The 14669-nt window shown below is 40.7% G+C and overlaps 1 protein-coding gene across 5 annotated transcripts in view; it reads right to left on the reverse strand.

The window, feature by feature from the left end:
- KLHDC3 (kelch domain containing 3) overlaps positions 1 to 14669 on the reverse strand; it is a 64418-nt gene that overhangs the window by 21879 nt on the left and 27870 nt on the right. For all 5 annotated transcript variants that reach the window (XM_039324501.1, XM_039324502.1, XM_039324503.1 and 2 more), the window contains exons 4-8: positions 10522 to 10637; positions 9272 to 9343; positions 8876 to 9089; positions 8533 to 8619; positions 3511 to 3619 (exon numbers count right to left, since the gene is read on the reverse strand). In XM_039324501.1, coding sequence (XP_039180435.1) covers positions 3511 to 3619; positions 8533 to 8619; positions 8876 to 9089; positions 9272 to 9343; positions 10522 to 10637 — 598 coding nt within the window. The remainder of the gene's footprint in view (positions 1 to 3510; positions 3620 to 8532; positions 8620 to 8875; positions 9090 to 9271; positions 9344 to 10521; positions 10638 to 14669) is intronic.

Genomic DNA, 14669 nt, shown 5'->3' on the forward strand with positions numbered 1-14669 from the left:
ATGTCTTCAAAGAAAAACAAGAAAGTCCAGTTGCTTCCTGAAAAAGCACCTTTGAGACCATCGTGACCTGGATGACAGAGAATCTCCATAGACATGCACATAGAAGGGTTTCTTGCTATGGGAGGACAGAATGATGAACCCAGAGATTGGACAGTTTAAGTCAGACATGTCAAACTTGCGATGTCACGTGACATCGCGCAACGTATCAAAGCTTTTTCGCCGTTGCTGGCAATGGGGTGGGCACGGCTCTGGTATGATGAAACCGGTCCGTGGGCCGGCAGTTTGACACCCCTGGTTTAAGTGAAGAAGTTAGAGCACACTACTTATATAAATTGGCAAAATCAAGACCTTTAGTTTGTTTTTAAACAAGATTAAGTAGATTAAGACTGGGTTTGTCAAAGATTGCTTGATTTTTTTTCTACTACAGCAGTGGTTCTCAACCTTCCTAATGCTGCGACCCTTTAATACAGTTCCTCATGTTGTGGTGATCCCCAACCATAAAATTATTTTTGTTGCTACTTCATAACTGTAATTTTGCTTAAGAACCATGTTACTAATTTAATCTCTCTCTCCCTCTTTCTTTCTCCCTCTCTTTCTCTTTCTTCCCCCTCTCTCCCTTTCTCTCTCTCTTTCTCTCTCCCTCTTTCTCCCTCCTTCTCCCTTTCTCTCTCTCCCTCTCTATTTCTCTTTCTCCCTCTTTCTCTCTCCCTCTCCCTTTCTCTCTCCCTCTTCTTCCCTCCCTGTTTCTCTCCCTCTCTCCCTTCCTTTCTCTTTCTCCCTTTCTTTCTCCTTTCCTCTTTCTTTCTCTCTCTTTCTCTCTCCCTTTCTCCCTTTCTCCCTTTCTCTCCCTCTTTCTTTCTCTCTCCCTCTTTCTCTCTCCCTCCCTTTCTTTCTCCCTAACTTTCTCTCCTTTCTTTCTCTCTCTCTCTGTCTCTCTCCTTTTCTCTCTCCCCCTCTCTATTTCTCTCTCCCTTCCTCTTTCTCCCTCTCTCTTTCTCCCTCTCTTTCTCTCCCTCTCTTCCTCCCTCTCTCTGATCAGGGATTGATTTGGAGGAGGGGAGGGAAGTGGCTGAGGGCTGCCCGTGTGACCTTGAAGAGGCCACCTTTGGAAGTACCAATGCTGCTCTAGCCAGGCTCAAGCCGGGCAGAGCGGGCGATGGGAGAGGAGCGAGCTGATCGCCTTCCCAGGAGCCAGGACTCCGGTGCGCCTTGACCAGTGGGGCCTACGGTAGTGCCAGAATTGTATGGTTCCCTGGGAAAGGGACTTCCTGGCCGCACTTCTCAGGGGTGGGGCGCCCGGGCGCAGGGCCAATCAGGAGCCCTGCAAGGGGGCAAGCCTGCATAAGAGCCATGCCTTTTCTGTGGGGGAGGGACACAATGGGGGAGCCAACCAATCGCGGGACGTAGATTCTGACAGGCGGCTGGCCTGAGCCAAGGAGCCGGCGATCGCCTCGAGCCGCCGCCACGGCCTGATGGGACCGTGCTGCGCCCGACAGGCAGCGCATAATGGCCAATGAGTGCCGGGCGGGGAGTGGTGCTTGAGAGGTGGCTATTGAGTGTGCAGCACCATTGTGGCTGTCAAGCCCCGTGGGCTCAACATTCCTACAAGGTAAGGGGGCCATGCAGCCGGCCGCCAGAAACGCTACACAGGAAGAACAGCTAACGGCAGCCTACCGGATGACATGTGGGACTCCGGTGCACCCTAGGACGGCCCACCGGCGCTTGGTTAGAGCAGCTGGCCAGCACTCCATGGTGGCCAGCTCCGGCGGGGATTCCCTGGTGTCACAGAACACGGTGCGGCAACATCACTGATGGGCGGGGCATCCCGAGGAAGCCGCTGGTGCCTCATTGAAGCAGCTGGCTAGCGCTCCATTGTAACCGGTTCTGCTGGCGACGGCAGGGATCCCTCACAGTTTGTAGCTTCTGCTGCGGTGTCTGGATCGGTTTCCCAGCGTGTGAGCATTGGAATGTTCAATCGGTATCCCGGTTGAAAAGCCCTGGGATAGAGGAGCGGTGTCTTGGTTCCTAAGACCATTGGAAATATGTGTTTTCCGATGGTCTTAGGCGACCCCTGTGAAAGGGTCGTTTGACCCCCAAAGGGGTCATGACCTACAGGTTGAGAACCGCTGTACTACAGAGTCATTTATTAAGATAGCAGTTATAGAAATCAAATAAATAAACAGCTTGAAATTTGTCTGAATTCAGGACCTGGGATGTGTGGTAAGGCATGGACAAAAAAAAGCAATAGAAAAACAGAGCAGTCATAAACCCCCATTTTGCAAATAACAGTTATTTGCTTTAATTTAAATATCCTAGCACAGAACCAGAAATGCTAACCCAACTTTCAAAAGCAGTCCATAATATAGGAAAGAAGATGTTTGCTGACACAGGAGCAGGATCAAGCATGTACTCTATATGAGAGTCCACTATCTTATTCAGAGGTTATTGAATGACTTGGGATTACTTGACCTTTTCAGTAAAATTCAAAAATGAAGAGACATTTAAAAGGTTAAGTTGAGAGCTCAAACACAGGAAAACCATTTTGAAGAAATTGCCTATTTGCCTAAGAAATGACTCAAAACAAAGCTATGGACACTATTTCAAGACAGAAGATAACCAAATAATTTAAAATACTGTAGTTCATCCCCAGTGTGACATTCGTATTAGTTCTGACCAGTAGGACGAGTAAATATTGTGCCCCAATGTAATAGTTTAACGATAACTGCATTTTAGAGGGGGGGAAATCTTTCCACCACCACCCAGTGCCCTACATAAAAACAACACAATGTGTGCTACAGGATAGCAGGCTAAAGAGCTTGATTAATAGAATGAAGCCATGTCCGAATAAATAAATAAAAATGTTCAGTTTGTCTAAAAATCATGGCATTTCAGGATAGGTAACTATTTCATCACTCAATCTCAGTGACATTTTAATACTGTCTGATATATCCGAGAGGTATCTGAACAATTATTATTTCACAAAGAATTAGCTACTGAAACTGACATCCAGGGGGTTCCTGAAGTCATCAGGAAACAGCCTTCCTAAATGAAATGTTCTTTTGATCTTCACAACTACTGTTTCCATCAAACTAAGCTATTTCAAGATGGGAAATACAGTGTTAAATATCTGGAGGATATGAAGTTAGGAGCAACTGATAAGATAAATGTTGGCTTAGAAGTTTGCATGCATTAGGATATCTAGGGTTCAGAACCATTGAATGATAGAGACTTTAGATCAGGCATGTCAAACTCACGACGTCACCGACGTATCACGACTTTTTCCCCATTGCCGGCAATGGGGTGGGCGCGGTTTCAGCATGATGCATCCGGCCCAAGGGCCAGCAGTTTGACATGCCTGCTTTAGATAATTAATAGTTTATATGATCCAGCTTTTTTTGGTCTTCATAGAAAAAAGCCACAAATTTTACATTATTTAAGACTAGGAAACATTTTATTCAAATATAAAGAGGAAACAGAACATTAATAAAGGCAATATGAAATATTATTTACCTGGTTCCCCCGAAGAGGATGATCTTGTCCCCTACCCTACAGCAGCACTGTCTACGTCGAGGACATGGCCCTTTCCCTTTGGGTTCAATTTTCTTCCAGGTAAAAGAGACTGGAAAAAACATATACACCATGAAATACAAATAGTACAAGGTATTTCATTATAAATAAGTCAAAGGGATAATCTCAAGTTATAGAGAGTTTATGTCATATATAGAACTTAAACTTAAGCACCTCATCTTTCCTTCCATTGTTTCCTTATTCATTTCTTAATCAGAATAACTTATTTTAGGACAGCTAGATTCCAGATCCCTTATAGGTTTCACAGAAAACAGGGTCTTGTAGTATTTTATGTTTGTGAGCTTTAGTTCTCTGTTGATACAGTTTATTGACAGAAGCACAGCTTGGTTAGAAGTTGTGTTTCAGTAATATACGAAAGCCCCCAATTGTATAGTCTTGGTATGGGCTAAACATCTTTAGAAAATGTATTCAGATTTCATACCTTCAGTTTCTTAGAAGCTGGTGTAAACTAACCCTATATTACATATCTTCAAATAAACTACTGCAAGCTCTTATAAATTTCCTTGGGAAGTCACAAATAGCACAGTTCAAAGATTCCAAATCATTTAACCCTGAATTCATTTTAGGTGGATCTTTACAACATAAGGATCCTTGAAACATCAATTGCTTTGGAGGGTAAAAGAGAATTTGTAACTAAGAATCCACACAGCTTCTTTTGAAAATATTCAAAAATAGGCTTACACTACATAGTTTCTTGAAGAATACATGTAGATACAGTGCCATCTCTTGGAAATTACATGAAGTGTAGAAGCCAGAGACGCCTGTTACTCTCTTTATTTGAGGGAAGAAATGTGCAAATTGAGAAGAAAAACAGCTTTATAGATGCTACTCTTGGGAAAACATTTTTCTTCTCATAAAAGATTTGAATTAGGAATCCTCTTTGCAAAAGTGCATAAAAAAGTTGGGACAAACAAAAAATAATAAAATACAAAGAATTTATTTTCATATAGCTATTTTAAACATCCAAAAAGAGGTGCTGCATTTGTATGTGTTGGAACAGCATCTGTAATCAAGGATTTACACCACACTATTAAAGAAATTGGTTGATTGACTGCAGTATCTATCCTACAATTCATTTGGCATTTTAATCTTTGCTTTCGTGGTAAATTTGGTTTGTGATAGCATTCTGATTTTTAGGATGTGGGGGAGTAGACCTTGGATCAGTGTTGAACCCTGGTAATTGCCTGGACAAATCCATACCATTCACCATTGCCTTCTTTCTAGAGTGAGAGAAGACAAGTCTAGAGATTACAGTCTCTTGGTTTCTAGTGCAGAGCCTTTAACTACTACACCAAACTGGTTCTAATTCTGAATGTAGGTGTTCAAAACAAATGGGTTTACTTATTTGATGCTCCATACTAGGGGTGTCAAACTACCGGCCCATGGGCCGGTTTCATCATACCGAAGCCATGCCCACCCCATTGCTGGCAATGCAAAAAGAGTTGCAATATGTTGCAACATGTCACGTGACGTGGCAAGTTTGACATCTGTGCTATATACTATTCAGAATCTTCTGTGATTGGATTATGACACTGTGAAATAAATTTGGAGGGAGGGAGGGAGGGAGGGAGGGAGGGAGGGAGGAAGGAAATAAAAGCTATATAGAGTACTAAACTGTTCCTATTCAATCTTCCAGGTTGAATATATATCAGGTATTACATTTCTAATCCCAACTGCCAAACAAACAGTATTCAATGACCATTAAGCAATCTTCCTTGGGTTGCAGTTCGTTTCTTGTCCTTTTTCCTTTTTTTTATTTTGTACTTTTTCAAATGTAGGGGCCCGTCTACTATGCTGGTGCTAGTGTACTTTATTTTGCCTCCAATCACCAACTGATTTCATTATTAAAAGAAAATAGCTATTATTTTTTTCTTGATATTTTTTCTTAATATTTCTTGAATACAGCAAAGGAAGGAGAACAAAGCAAATAGAAAAACATATTTATTCCAAGAAGTGGACAATTGAGGTATGAAAGACTTTGGCTATGGGGTTTTAGGATAATGGATCAGACAGACCTTAACTGGATCCAGCAAAATTATGTTACTGTTTTTAATGTTTTAATGCTGACAGTTCTGTTCATGCAACTGTTATTACTCTACTTTAAGGACACTAAACCACCTAAATTATGCCTAATTAAAAAAAATAATGAAAAAATATTAACTCTACCATTATTGTATCTCTTCTTATACTGTATATCTTTAAAAAGTAAATAATAACTATCTTTTACATAGTGGCCCCTAAATTATAGAATTCTCAGTTCCGCAATATTTGCTTGGTGTTTAGTATGTTAAGTATTTTATTTTCCTAAGTTTTTGACAGTTAATTTTGCTCTTTGATGCAATTATTTTTAAGTGGGTTTAATATACAGTACTGAGATTGTTGTGAACTTAAATTTCTCAAAAAGTAGAACACTGTGATATAATTATTTAAGTTACATATTTTGGGATTATAAATCATTGTGAGTTTTTTTACTGATACTACCAAAATACTGATCAGTTTTCTATATTCTGTCTCACTGGCTCAGCTATAATTAGAAATTATTGGCTCAGTCCCTACATAATAATATTGTTTTCAGGATGCTGGAATATTCCTCCTCCTTAAGCACATCAAAGCAAAGCTACGGATATTTAGATGAACAGATAAAAGAATGGGAAGAAAGGAATATTTGACTTCTGTTCTCTCTTCTCTCCAGGCCTCTGTGTGTATATCCCTTGTGAAATGGGAAAAACTAAAAAGAAAAGTAAAAGCTATTGAAAGTTTCAGGAAGAGCCACTGTGGGGGTGGGGGGAAGAATCCAAGAAGCTTCTTGCATAGAGCAGAAAAGTAGCCCCCCCTTGTTTTTATTCAACCAACTGAGGTCAAAAAGTAGCATTATATGCATCAAGTCAATTTATTGAATGTCTGCCTAAGGAGGGAACTGAAACTGTATTAACTGTACTATTTATTGAATGTCTGCCTAAGGAGGGAACTGAAACTGTATTAACTGTACTATTCAATTTAACACATTAAATATCAATACACAGGCAATGTTCCTCAGAGAAAAAGACATCTTAAATATTTAGTACGATTATATAGGCCCATGCTAGGTCCTTCTGTTCAGACCGAGAAGGCTTTTTAGAATGGATTGCAGCTTTTCCATGGTTAAAATACTCAGGAAAAAAATGGGAGGATGGGTAAGATCATGTGAAAAAAGCAATCAACTGAACACTTTCATTTTGGACTTCAACTCTCACAAAAGAAAGAAGCTATATATTCTTGAAAAAATCTGAACTGCTGGAATATTAATCTATCAAGTAAGTATTTTCTAAATAATTTTTGAATCTCCTTTCTCTCTTTCTCAAATCCATGAGTGAATTATATCTCTCTGCTAAAACAGAACAATCACGTATAAAATGTTCTTAATGTAGAATTAGAATCCCATAATTCATACAGCTAATTTATCCATCAAATACACACTGCAAATGAGACTGTTGCCTGATCATTCCTAGACCTCCACAGTTCTGATTCTCATTCAGAAATATCCTTGATGCAGTCACATGTTCTGCAAGCTGACATTGTTGTTATTGGAGTAGAATCTATAAAAATTTACAGCCAGTAAGTTCAGCATGCCCTAGATCAGAGGTCCCCAACTTTTTGGGCACCAGGGACCGGTTCCGTGGAGAGAGGTTTTTCTGCGGACCGGAGGGTGTGTGGTTTTATGTGCTGCCTGCATGTTGCGGATGGGGCTTTGCTTGTACGTGTGGACTGGTTGCTGGCATGTTGCGGCCCAGTATTGGTCCATGGACCAGGGGTTGGGGACCCCTGCCCTAGATTCCTATCAGTCATAGCAATGTATACTGACATTGCACACTTGATTTTGATTGTGATGCTGTGACTGCCATCTTACCTGTTTTGACCATCCTGGAGACAATATCAGCAATAAGCAATCTTGTTCACTGCACAATATGTGTGCCATTGTAATGAGTAATTGGGGTCTGCACATTTATATTGATCCAGTTTTAACACTCCCCAATTTTCATACACAATTTTCTCTTGTATATTTTTCTATGCATCCATCCCAATATAGAGTTTCCCTACATTTTTCTCAGACATGAAATTTTATAAGTAATTTTGTGTTAACTAGATTGAACTAGTATGAGCTATGAATCACATTTCCATCTGTGCAAATTCCATTTTAACAGATCACATCATTTAACAAAAAACCCCTTGATATTTTTAAACATCCCTTCTGTACATTCAAAGAATCCTTAGGGCATACTGCAGATGGTTATTCCTAGTTACCGTACTTCACTACAGTAGTGCAATGTGAACACTGTGGAATAAAACTCATATATGAATGATAAAACAACAGTTAATAATTTGAATTGGTCTCCAGATACATAACAGCTGACACTGACGGAATCTCTAGCTACATTTATATGCCCCCATTTATTTTATACAACGTATACAGGTAGTTCTTGACGTCTGACCATTTAACAATGGTTCAAAGTAATGATGGTCTTGGGAAAAGTGGCTTATTAGCTGCACTTGCACCTATGACCATTGCACCATAGTCACAGTTACAAGATCGCAATTTGTGTGTTTGGCAACCATCTTGCATTTACAACTATTTGCAGAGAGGCCTGCAGTCACGTGATCACAATTTGCAACATTTTTTGCTGATTTCTGATAAAAAACAACCACTGAGAAAGTTGAAGTTGCTTAATGATCTGTGTGTGATTTGTTTAACCACCACATCATTTGCTTAATGACCACCATAAAAATTGTCATAAAATTCCATTAGTCAATTTACAATGACTTATGACAAAAATTCTGATACCAATTGTGGTAGTAAGTCAAGCACAACCTGTAATCAGCTTAGTAAATCATTATAATTCTGATCATAAAAGAAATTTCTAAAATCTCCTGCCAATCAAGTACCAATGAAAGGAGTGAGTTTAATACCTGGATCAAATTTCCAAAGATCATGGAAGTGTCTGTTCAGGCGTGCATTATAGCCACCAAATATATATAATTCTCCATTGTAGCCAACTGTAGAATCAGAGGAAAGACAGGTCAGAATAACTCCAGAAATAGGAGGGATAGACAGAAAGATAATTGATTATTTTTTTGTTCACTGTTCTTTTCAACTCAGTTGAGCTTTTGGCATTTCCCTCATAACAGATGCACTTTAATTATAGAAAGACAGAAAAATATAGACAGAAAAAACACAAAACACTATATGACCTTCAGAAGACATTTGTTCGATCTACCACTTAGACATATTCTATGGAGTGTTACAGCTTACATGCTGAATGGCTTCGTCTGCCTTCAGGGAGAAGAGGAGTGGGAGGAGAATCCAGCCAAGAGTTTGTGTCTGTGTCAAATACTTTGATTCGGTTACAATAAATCTCATTGTTGGAATGGAATGGCCCAAAGCGATCTGCTCTTCCCCCAAATACATACATCTTTGTCCCAATTATTGTGGCTGAATGGAAATCTCTCCATCGAGCTGGTGTGCCCTGAAAAAAAGATTCCTGTTAGAGGAAGTCAAATGAAAGTTAACTTTTGGAATAAAAGAAGTGCAAGAGTATGGGATCATGATATTCATAATCAAGTTGATTTTAACCTATAACAGACATAAGTTAAATTAGAAATAGGGTCACTTAATGAGCAAAAATACATTCTTTGTATATATACTGACCTTAGTGCAGATCAAACTCCACATCATGTTGCTACTGTCAAGTTTGTGGATGTCATTTGAAAAGCAATCAGCCTACAAGAAAAAGGCAGTGATTAAATTACTTAACATGTCAAAACACAATTGCCAACTGAATCTAAGTTTCCTAAAGAGATATTGGTTACCTTGTTCCCAGACAAGAAAACTCTTGAATTTAATTCTTCAAGATTTCCCTGTGGAATTAGAATATATTCAAGGAACCATAAGAAGTGAGTAAAAAAAAAGCACCTATTCAGATGTTTGATTATCCAAATCTCAAAATGAATACAGAATTACAAACTGCTGGGCTTTATCATTGTTGTCTTCATACAACGATCTCCACTCTACAGACATCAAAAGTAAGCAATGGATATTAAATCCATTGTTAGTAATATCCATAGTTTTTAATGCTTTTTTAAAATCAACTGCCTTTTAAAATAATAAAAGTGAATCTAATTTGTTCCCAGCAATGCAAGTTTAATAGAACTCGCTAGATTAGCTCCTCTCTCCCACCAAAAAAACCTCAAGCCAAATATTGTGAAAGGAATCAATACCAATCTTTAAAATATATAATTTGGCTGTCCTTGCCATGGATTTGGGAAATTTCGAATTACCACAAAAGAAGACAAAGTATTTGGGCTTATAAATTAGTATCCTAAATTACTACTTTGTTTCAGCACTTTCCTTCAGAAGGCATCACAGCATTCTGCAGGTTAATTCTGTAGATTCATTGAAGATGGTTCTAACTTTAATGCTATTGCTAAACCTAGCTGTAATTATGATCCATAATACCATCATCAGAAACACAAGAAGGTTCAACAGATTATTTGATACATATGGGCTTAATATAGGATACAGCCATGGGACCTAATAGGCATTATTTAAAACATTCTGACCAATAAAGACAAAGATGCCTGAAATGTCAATAGACAAACCAATTATCTGTTATCCATTATCCATCATGTTTCTCAGTAGTACTATCAGCTTGCAAAAATATTAACAAGCAGATTTTAGCTCAAAGCCAAGATGTACACTATTTTATTCAGAGTTGCATGTTTTGAAATAAATCTTACGGTATTTATTGAGTCTTATTTCTTACTTCAATAGCAATTTACCATTATTTTCAGATTGTGGCAATATTAGGCTATCACAAGCAACTTTAACTGCCTTTACTTTTCACAGATTTATTGAAAGCAAGTAGAAATATAAACGGCACAAACTTTAGAACAACTTACCAGTTGCTCATATCCTCCAAAAATATACATGCTCTTTCCCAAGACACATGCTGAATGTCCATCCCTTGCTCCTGGAACCATTCCAGAAACTTTTGGAGTGAACCACTTGTGTGTGCCTAATATATAAAAATAAAAAAGTGGAGATATATATGAACTATATTTAGTGGTCATAGAACGGCATGCTCATGAATATGTGACAAAAGTTCATAACTCTTGAATGCTAAATAATTAAAGTATACAATCTTTTTCTGTATGTAAAGTCTGTATAAGGCATGCCAAACAATATATGTGCCAAAGCTATTCAGTAGTTCATAAAAAATTCTCTAAACCAATTAGTTATGTGGCTTTATTATGTTATTATAGATTAATGCTACAAACTATATCACAGAGGGGTTTGAATCCTTTTGGAAAGTGACTCAGTGGAGAAGATATATTTTTCACCATTAATGAAAAGTATCCTGTGCATATAATTCTGAGAACATCAGCAATGAAAAGTGTGTAAGGCAACACCTGTCCTGAAAAGTCCCACTTCCCTCACCCAAAAGCACAGATAATCCTTGAAAACACAGGAAATTCCTTGAGCATAGTTGGCAGTCAGTTTTTAGTCTTGGTCCAGGAAGCAGCAACAGACTGTCCTATAAAAACTCTGTCCCACAAGGATCTCTCATAACTTGGCTTTCAAATATAACCATTCAATCAGACTAACTAGACTTGGTCTCCAGCCCAATGTACGTTCATAATGGGAAGTGAAATCTTGTTCTGTGAGTGGCACTGAAAAAATGACTTATGACTGGTCCTTGCCTCAATAATGCCTTTTCACCAGGCAACTGGACTTTATTTTTTCTTTCAAGACGTTTTGCTTCTCATACAAGAAGCTTCTTCAGCTCTGACTGGCTGGTGGAGGAATGGAAGGATTTATACTCCTTGCAGGCAACTGGTCATTTGCATTCTTTTAGAGAGTCATTGATGCCTCTTGGAGGTTTATCTGTTGTCGTCAGGATCACCTGAGTAGTGCAAGTAAGTGTGGAACCTTCTTGAAACTGTTGAAAGGATTGTGTTGTAGACTGAAGATAGATGATGTCGTACCCATCCCCCTCTGTTGAGAGAGGGCTGTTTAATTTTGATATAGATGGCCTCTTTGACCCCTCTTACAAACCAGAGGTCCTCTCTGTCCAAAATGTGAATTTTGCTGTTTTCCAAAAAGTGGCCTTTGTTTTTTAAATGCAGATGGACTGCTGAATCTTGTCCTCATGGATTTGTTCTATGTCAGTGGTGGCGAATCTATGGCATGCGTGCCAGAGGTGGCATGCAGAGCCCTCTCTGTGGGCACGCACCATCGCCCCAGCACACGTGGTCTCTAAAAGTTCACCATCACTGGCCTAAGGCCAGCCAGCTTGGAGCCGCCATTGGGGAGCCCATCATCCCACCCACCAGAGACCCCCTGGATCTCCCCCAATCCTGCCTGGCTCCCACAGGTGTCCCTCCCCATAAACAACATCAAGGTGGCCACGCTCACCCCAGCCATGCCCACCCAATCTGCCATGATTACTGCAGCCACACCAATCCAGTGGCCACGCCCACCCAGTCTGCCAAGCCCACTGTAGCTGCACCCGTCGAGTGGGCCACACCCACCCGGCACCCAGCGATACATAAGTGGGTTTTGGGTTGCAGTTTGGGCACTCGGTCTCTAAAAGGTTCGCCATCACTGTTCTATGTTATGCCATGCATTTATGAAGTGGTTGTTTTGTTTCCCCAATGTATAGGTCTACATATGGCACACTGCATTGTACTGCATATACCATGTAGGTCATTTTTGTCTGGGTGTTTTATCCTTGGGGTGGACAAGCTTCTGCCTTAGTGTATTCATGGGTTTGAAGTGTGCATCTATGTTGTGTTGGCTGAAGATTCTCCTGAGCTTTTCCGATATTTCTGCGATGTATGGAATGATTATGTTGCTTCGTTTATTGCAGTGGTTCTCAACCTTTTGAATGCCGCGACCCCCAACCGGTCGTAAGTCGAGGACTACCCAACTGGTCGTAAGTCAAGGACTTTCCCTGCCTGGGAGCGCCGCGCATGTGTGGTGCCGCCCCCTGCGCCGGCCGAGGCGTAGCTGGCAAGCGGCAGAGACGGCGCAGTCCGACCACCGGCTGGGCTACCAGCTGGCCCAGCCCAAGGGAGGTAAGGCACCCACCAGGCCCCACGCGCGCCAGCAACCCTCCCTGCACCCGCCGGCCTCCCACCTCCCACTTCTGGCCCTCTTTTACTTACATTTTTAGTAGCTGCTCAGCAGGGAGGGGTGGAAACTTCCAGACAGCTCGCCTTCGCTGCAGACAACTTGTAGCACCGTTTGCAGAATGGGACTTTTGGCAGGCTCAGCAGGGCAGAGACAGCCTGGACAATTCCTATTGGCTTTTGAAAGCCAATAGAATTAGACTCTATTCAAGAGAGTCTATTCTATTGGCTTTCAAAAACCAATAGAATAAAAGGGAGTAGCACAGCTAAGGCGGACTGCGTTGTTTGGTGACCCCCGTGAAATGGTCGTTCGACCCCAAATGGGGTCTCGACCCACAGGTTGAGAACCGCTGGTTTATTGTCTTCTTGTTGTCCATTATGAAGGAGCTCTTGCTGGGTCTTTTGGGGGGAGGATTTAATGAAGGCCCACTTGGGATAGCTACAGGTTTTAAGGGCTTCCTTGATGTGTTTTGGTTCTTTTTCTTTCCCATCTTTGCTGGTAAACAGGCCTTCAGCTCAGTGGTGTAGGATTCTGATAACTCCCATTTTGTGTTCCAGTCGGTTGTGAGAATCAAAAGGTAAATATTGATCTTTGGGGGGGGGGGTCCTGTAAACCTCAGTGTTAAGGTGAACCCATAGTTCAGCCTGTCACCTTAGGTGACAGAACCAACTTCAGCCCAGACCACGTATGTGCCGTGCTACACTTCTGCCTGACCACTACCTATTTTAAATACAGTGAAGGTTTCTGCAGACAAAAACATGGCTGTACCATGGGTTCACCTGTGTTCCCCATTGTGGCCAATTTCTACATGGAAGAAGTAGAAACCAAAGCCCTATATTCCTTCACAAGAATTTCACCCACTCACTGGTATAGGTATGTGGACGATACTTGGGTCACGATCAAAACACAGGAAATGGAAGCATTCACCAAACGTATCAACTCGGTGGACAGATACATCAAATTCACAAGTGAAGATGTTAAGGAAAATAGTCTAGCCTTCCTGGACTGTGCAGCATACATTAAGAAAGGCAGAAGCCTTAACATTGCAGTTTATAGAAAACACACACAGAGAGATCAATATTTACATTTCTATTCTCAAAACTCATTGGAACACAAAATGGGAGTTATCAGAACCCTACACCACCGAGCTGAAGGCCTGCCTACCAGCAAAAATGGGAAAGAAAAAGAACAAAAACAAATCAGAACTTGTGGCTATCCCAAGTGGGCCTCCATCAAATCCTCCCCCCCCCAAAAAAAGAGACCCAGCAAGACCTCCTTCATAACAGGCAAACAAGAAAACAATAAACAAAGCAATGTAGTCATTCCATACATTGCAGGAATATTGGAAAAGCTCAGGAGACTCTTTAGCCAACACAACATACGTGCACACTTCAAACCCACAAATACACTAAGGCAGAAGCTTGTCCATCCCAAGAATAAACCACCCAGACAAAACTGAGAATTGTGGTATATGCAGTACAGTGCAGTGAGCCATGTGCAGATCTGTACATTGGAGAAACAAAACAATCACTTCACAAACGTATGTCATAACATAGGAGAACAAATCCATCAGGACAAGATTCAGCAGTCCATCTGCATTTAAAAGACAAAGGCTACTCTTTCGAAGACAACAAAGCCCACATTTTGGACAGAGAGGACCAATGGTTTGAGAGAGGGGTCAAAGAGGCTATCTATGTCAAAATTGAACAGACCTCTCTCAACAGAGGGGGAGGGGTACGACATCATCTATCTTCAGTCTTCAACACAATCCTTTCAACAGTTCCAAGAAGGCTCCACACCCATTTGCACTACTCGGGTGACCCTGACAACACAGATAAACCTCCAGGTGGCATCAATGACTCTCTAAAAGAATGCATATGAGCAGCTGCCTACAAGGAGTATAAATTCTTTCATT

The sequence above is a fragment of the Crotalus tigris genome, unplaced genomic scaffold, assembly GCF_016545835.1.
Source record: "Crotalus tigris isolate CLP2741 ecotype Arizona unplaced genomic scaffold, ASM1654583v1 scf7180000024302.2721777, whole genome shotgun sequence".
Classification (NCBI taxonomy): Eukaryota; Metazoa; Chordata; class Lepidosauria; order Squamata; family Viperidae; genus Crotalus; species Crotalus tigris.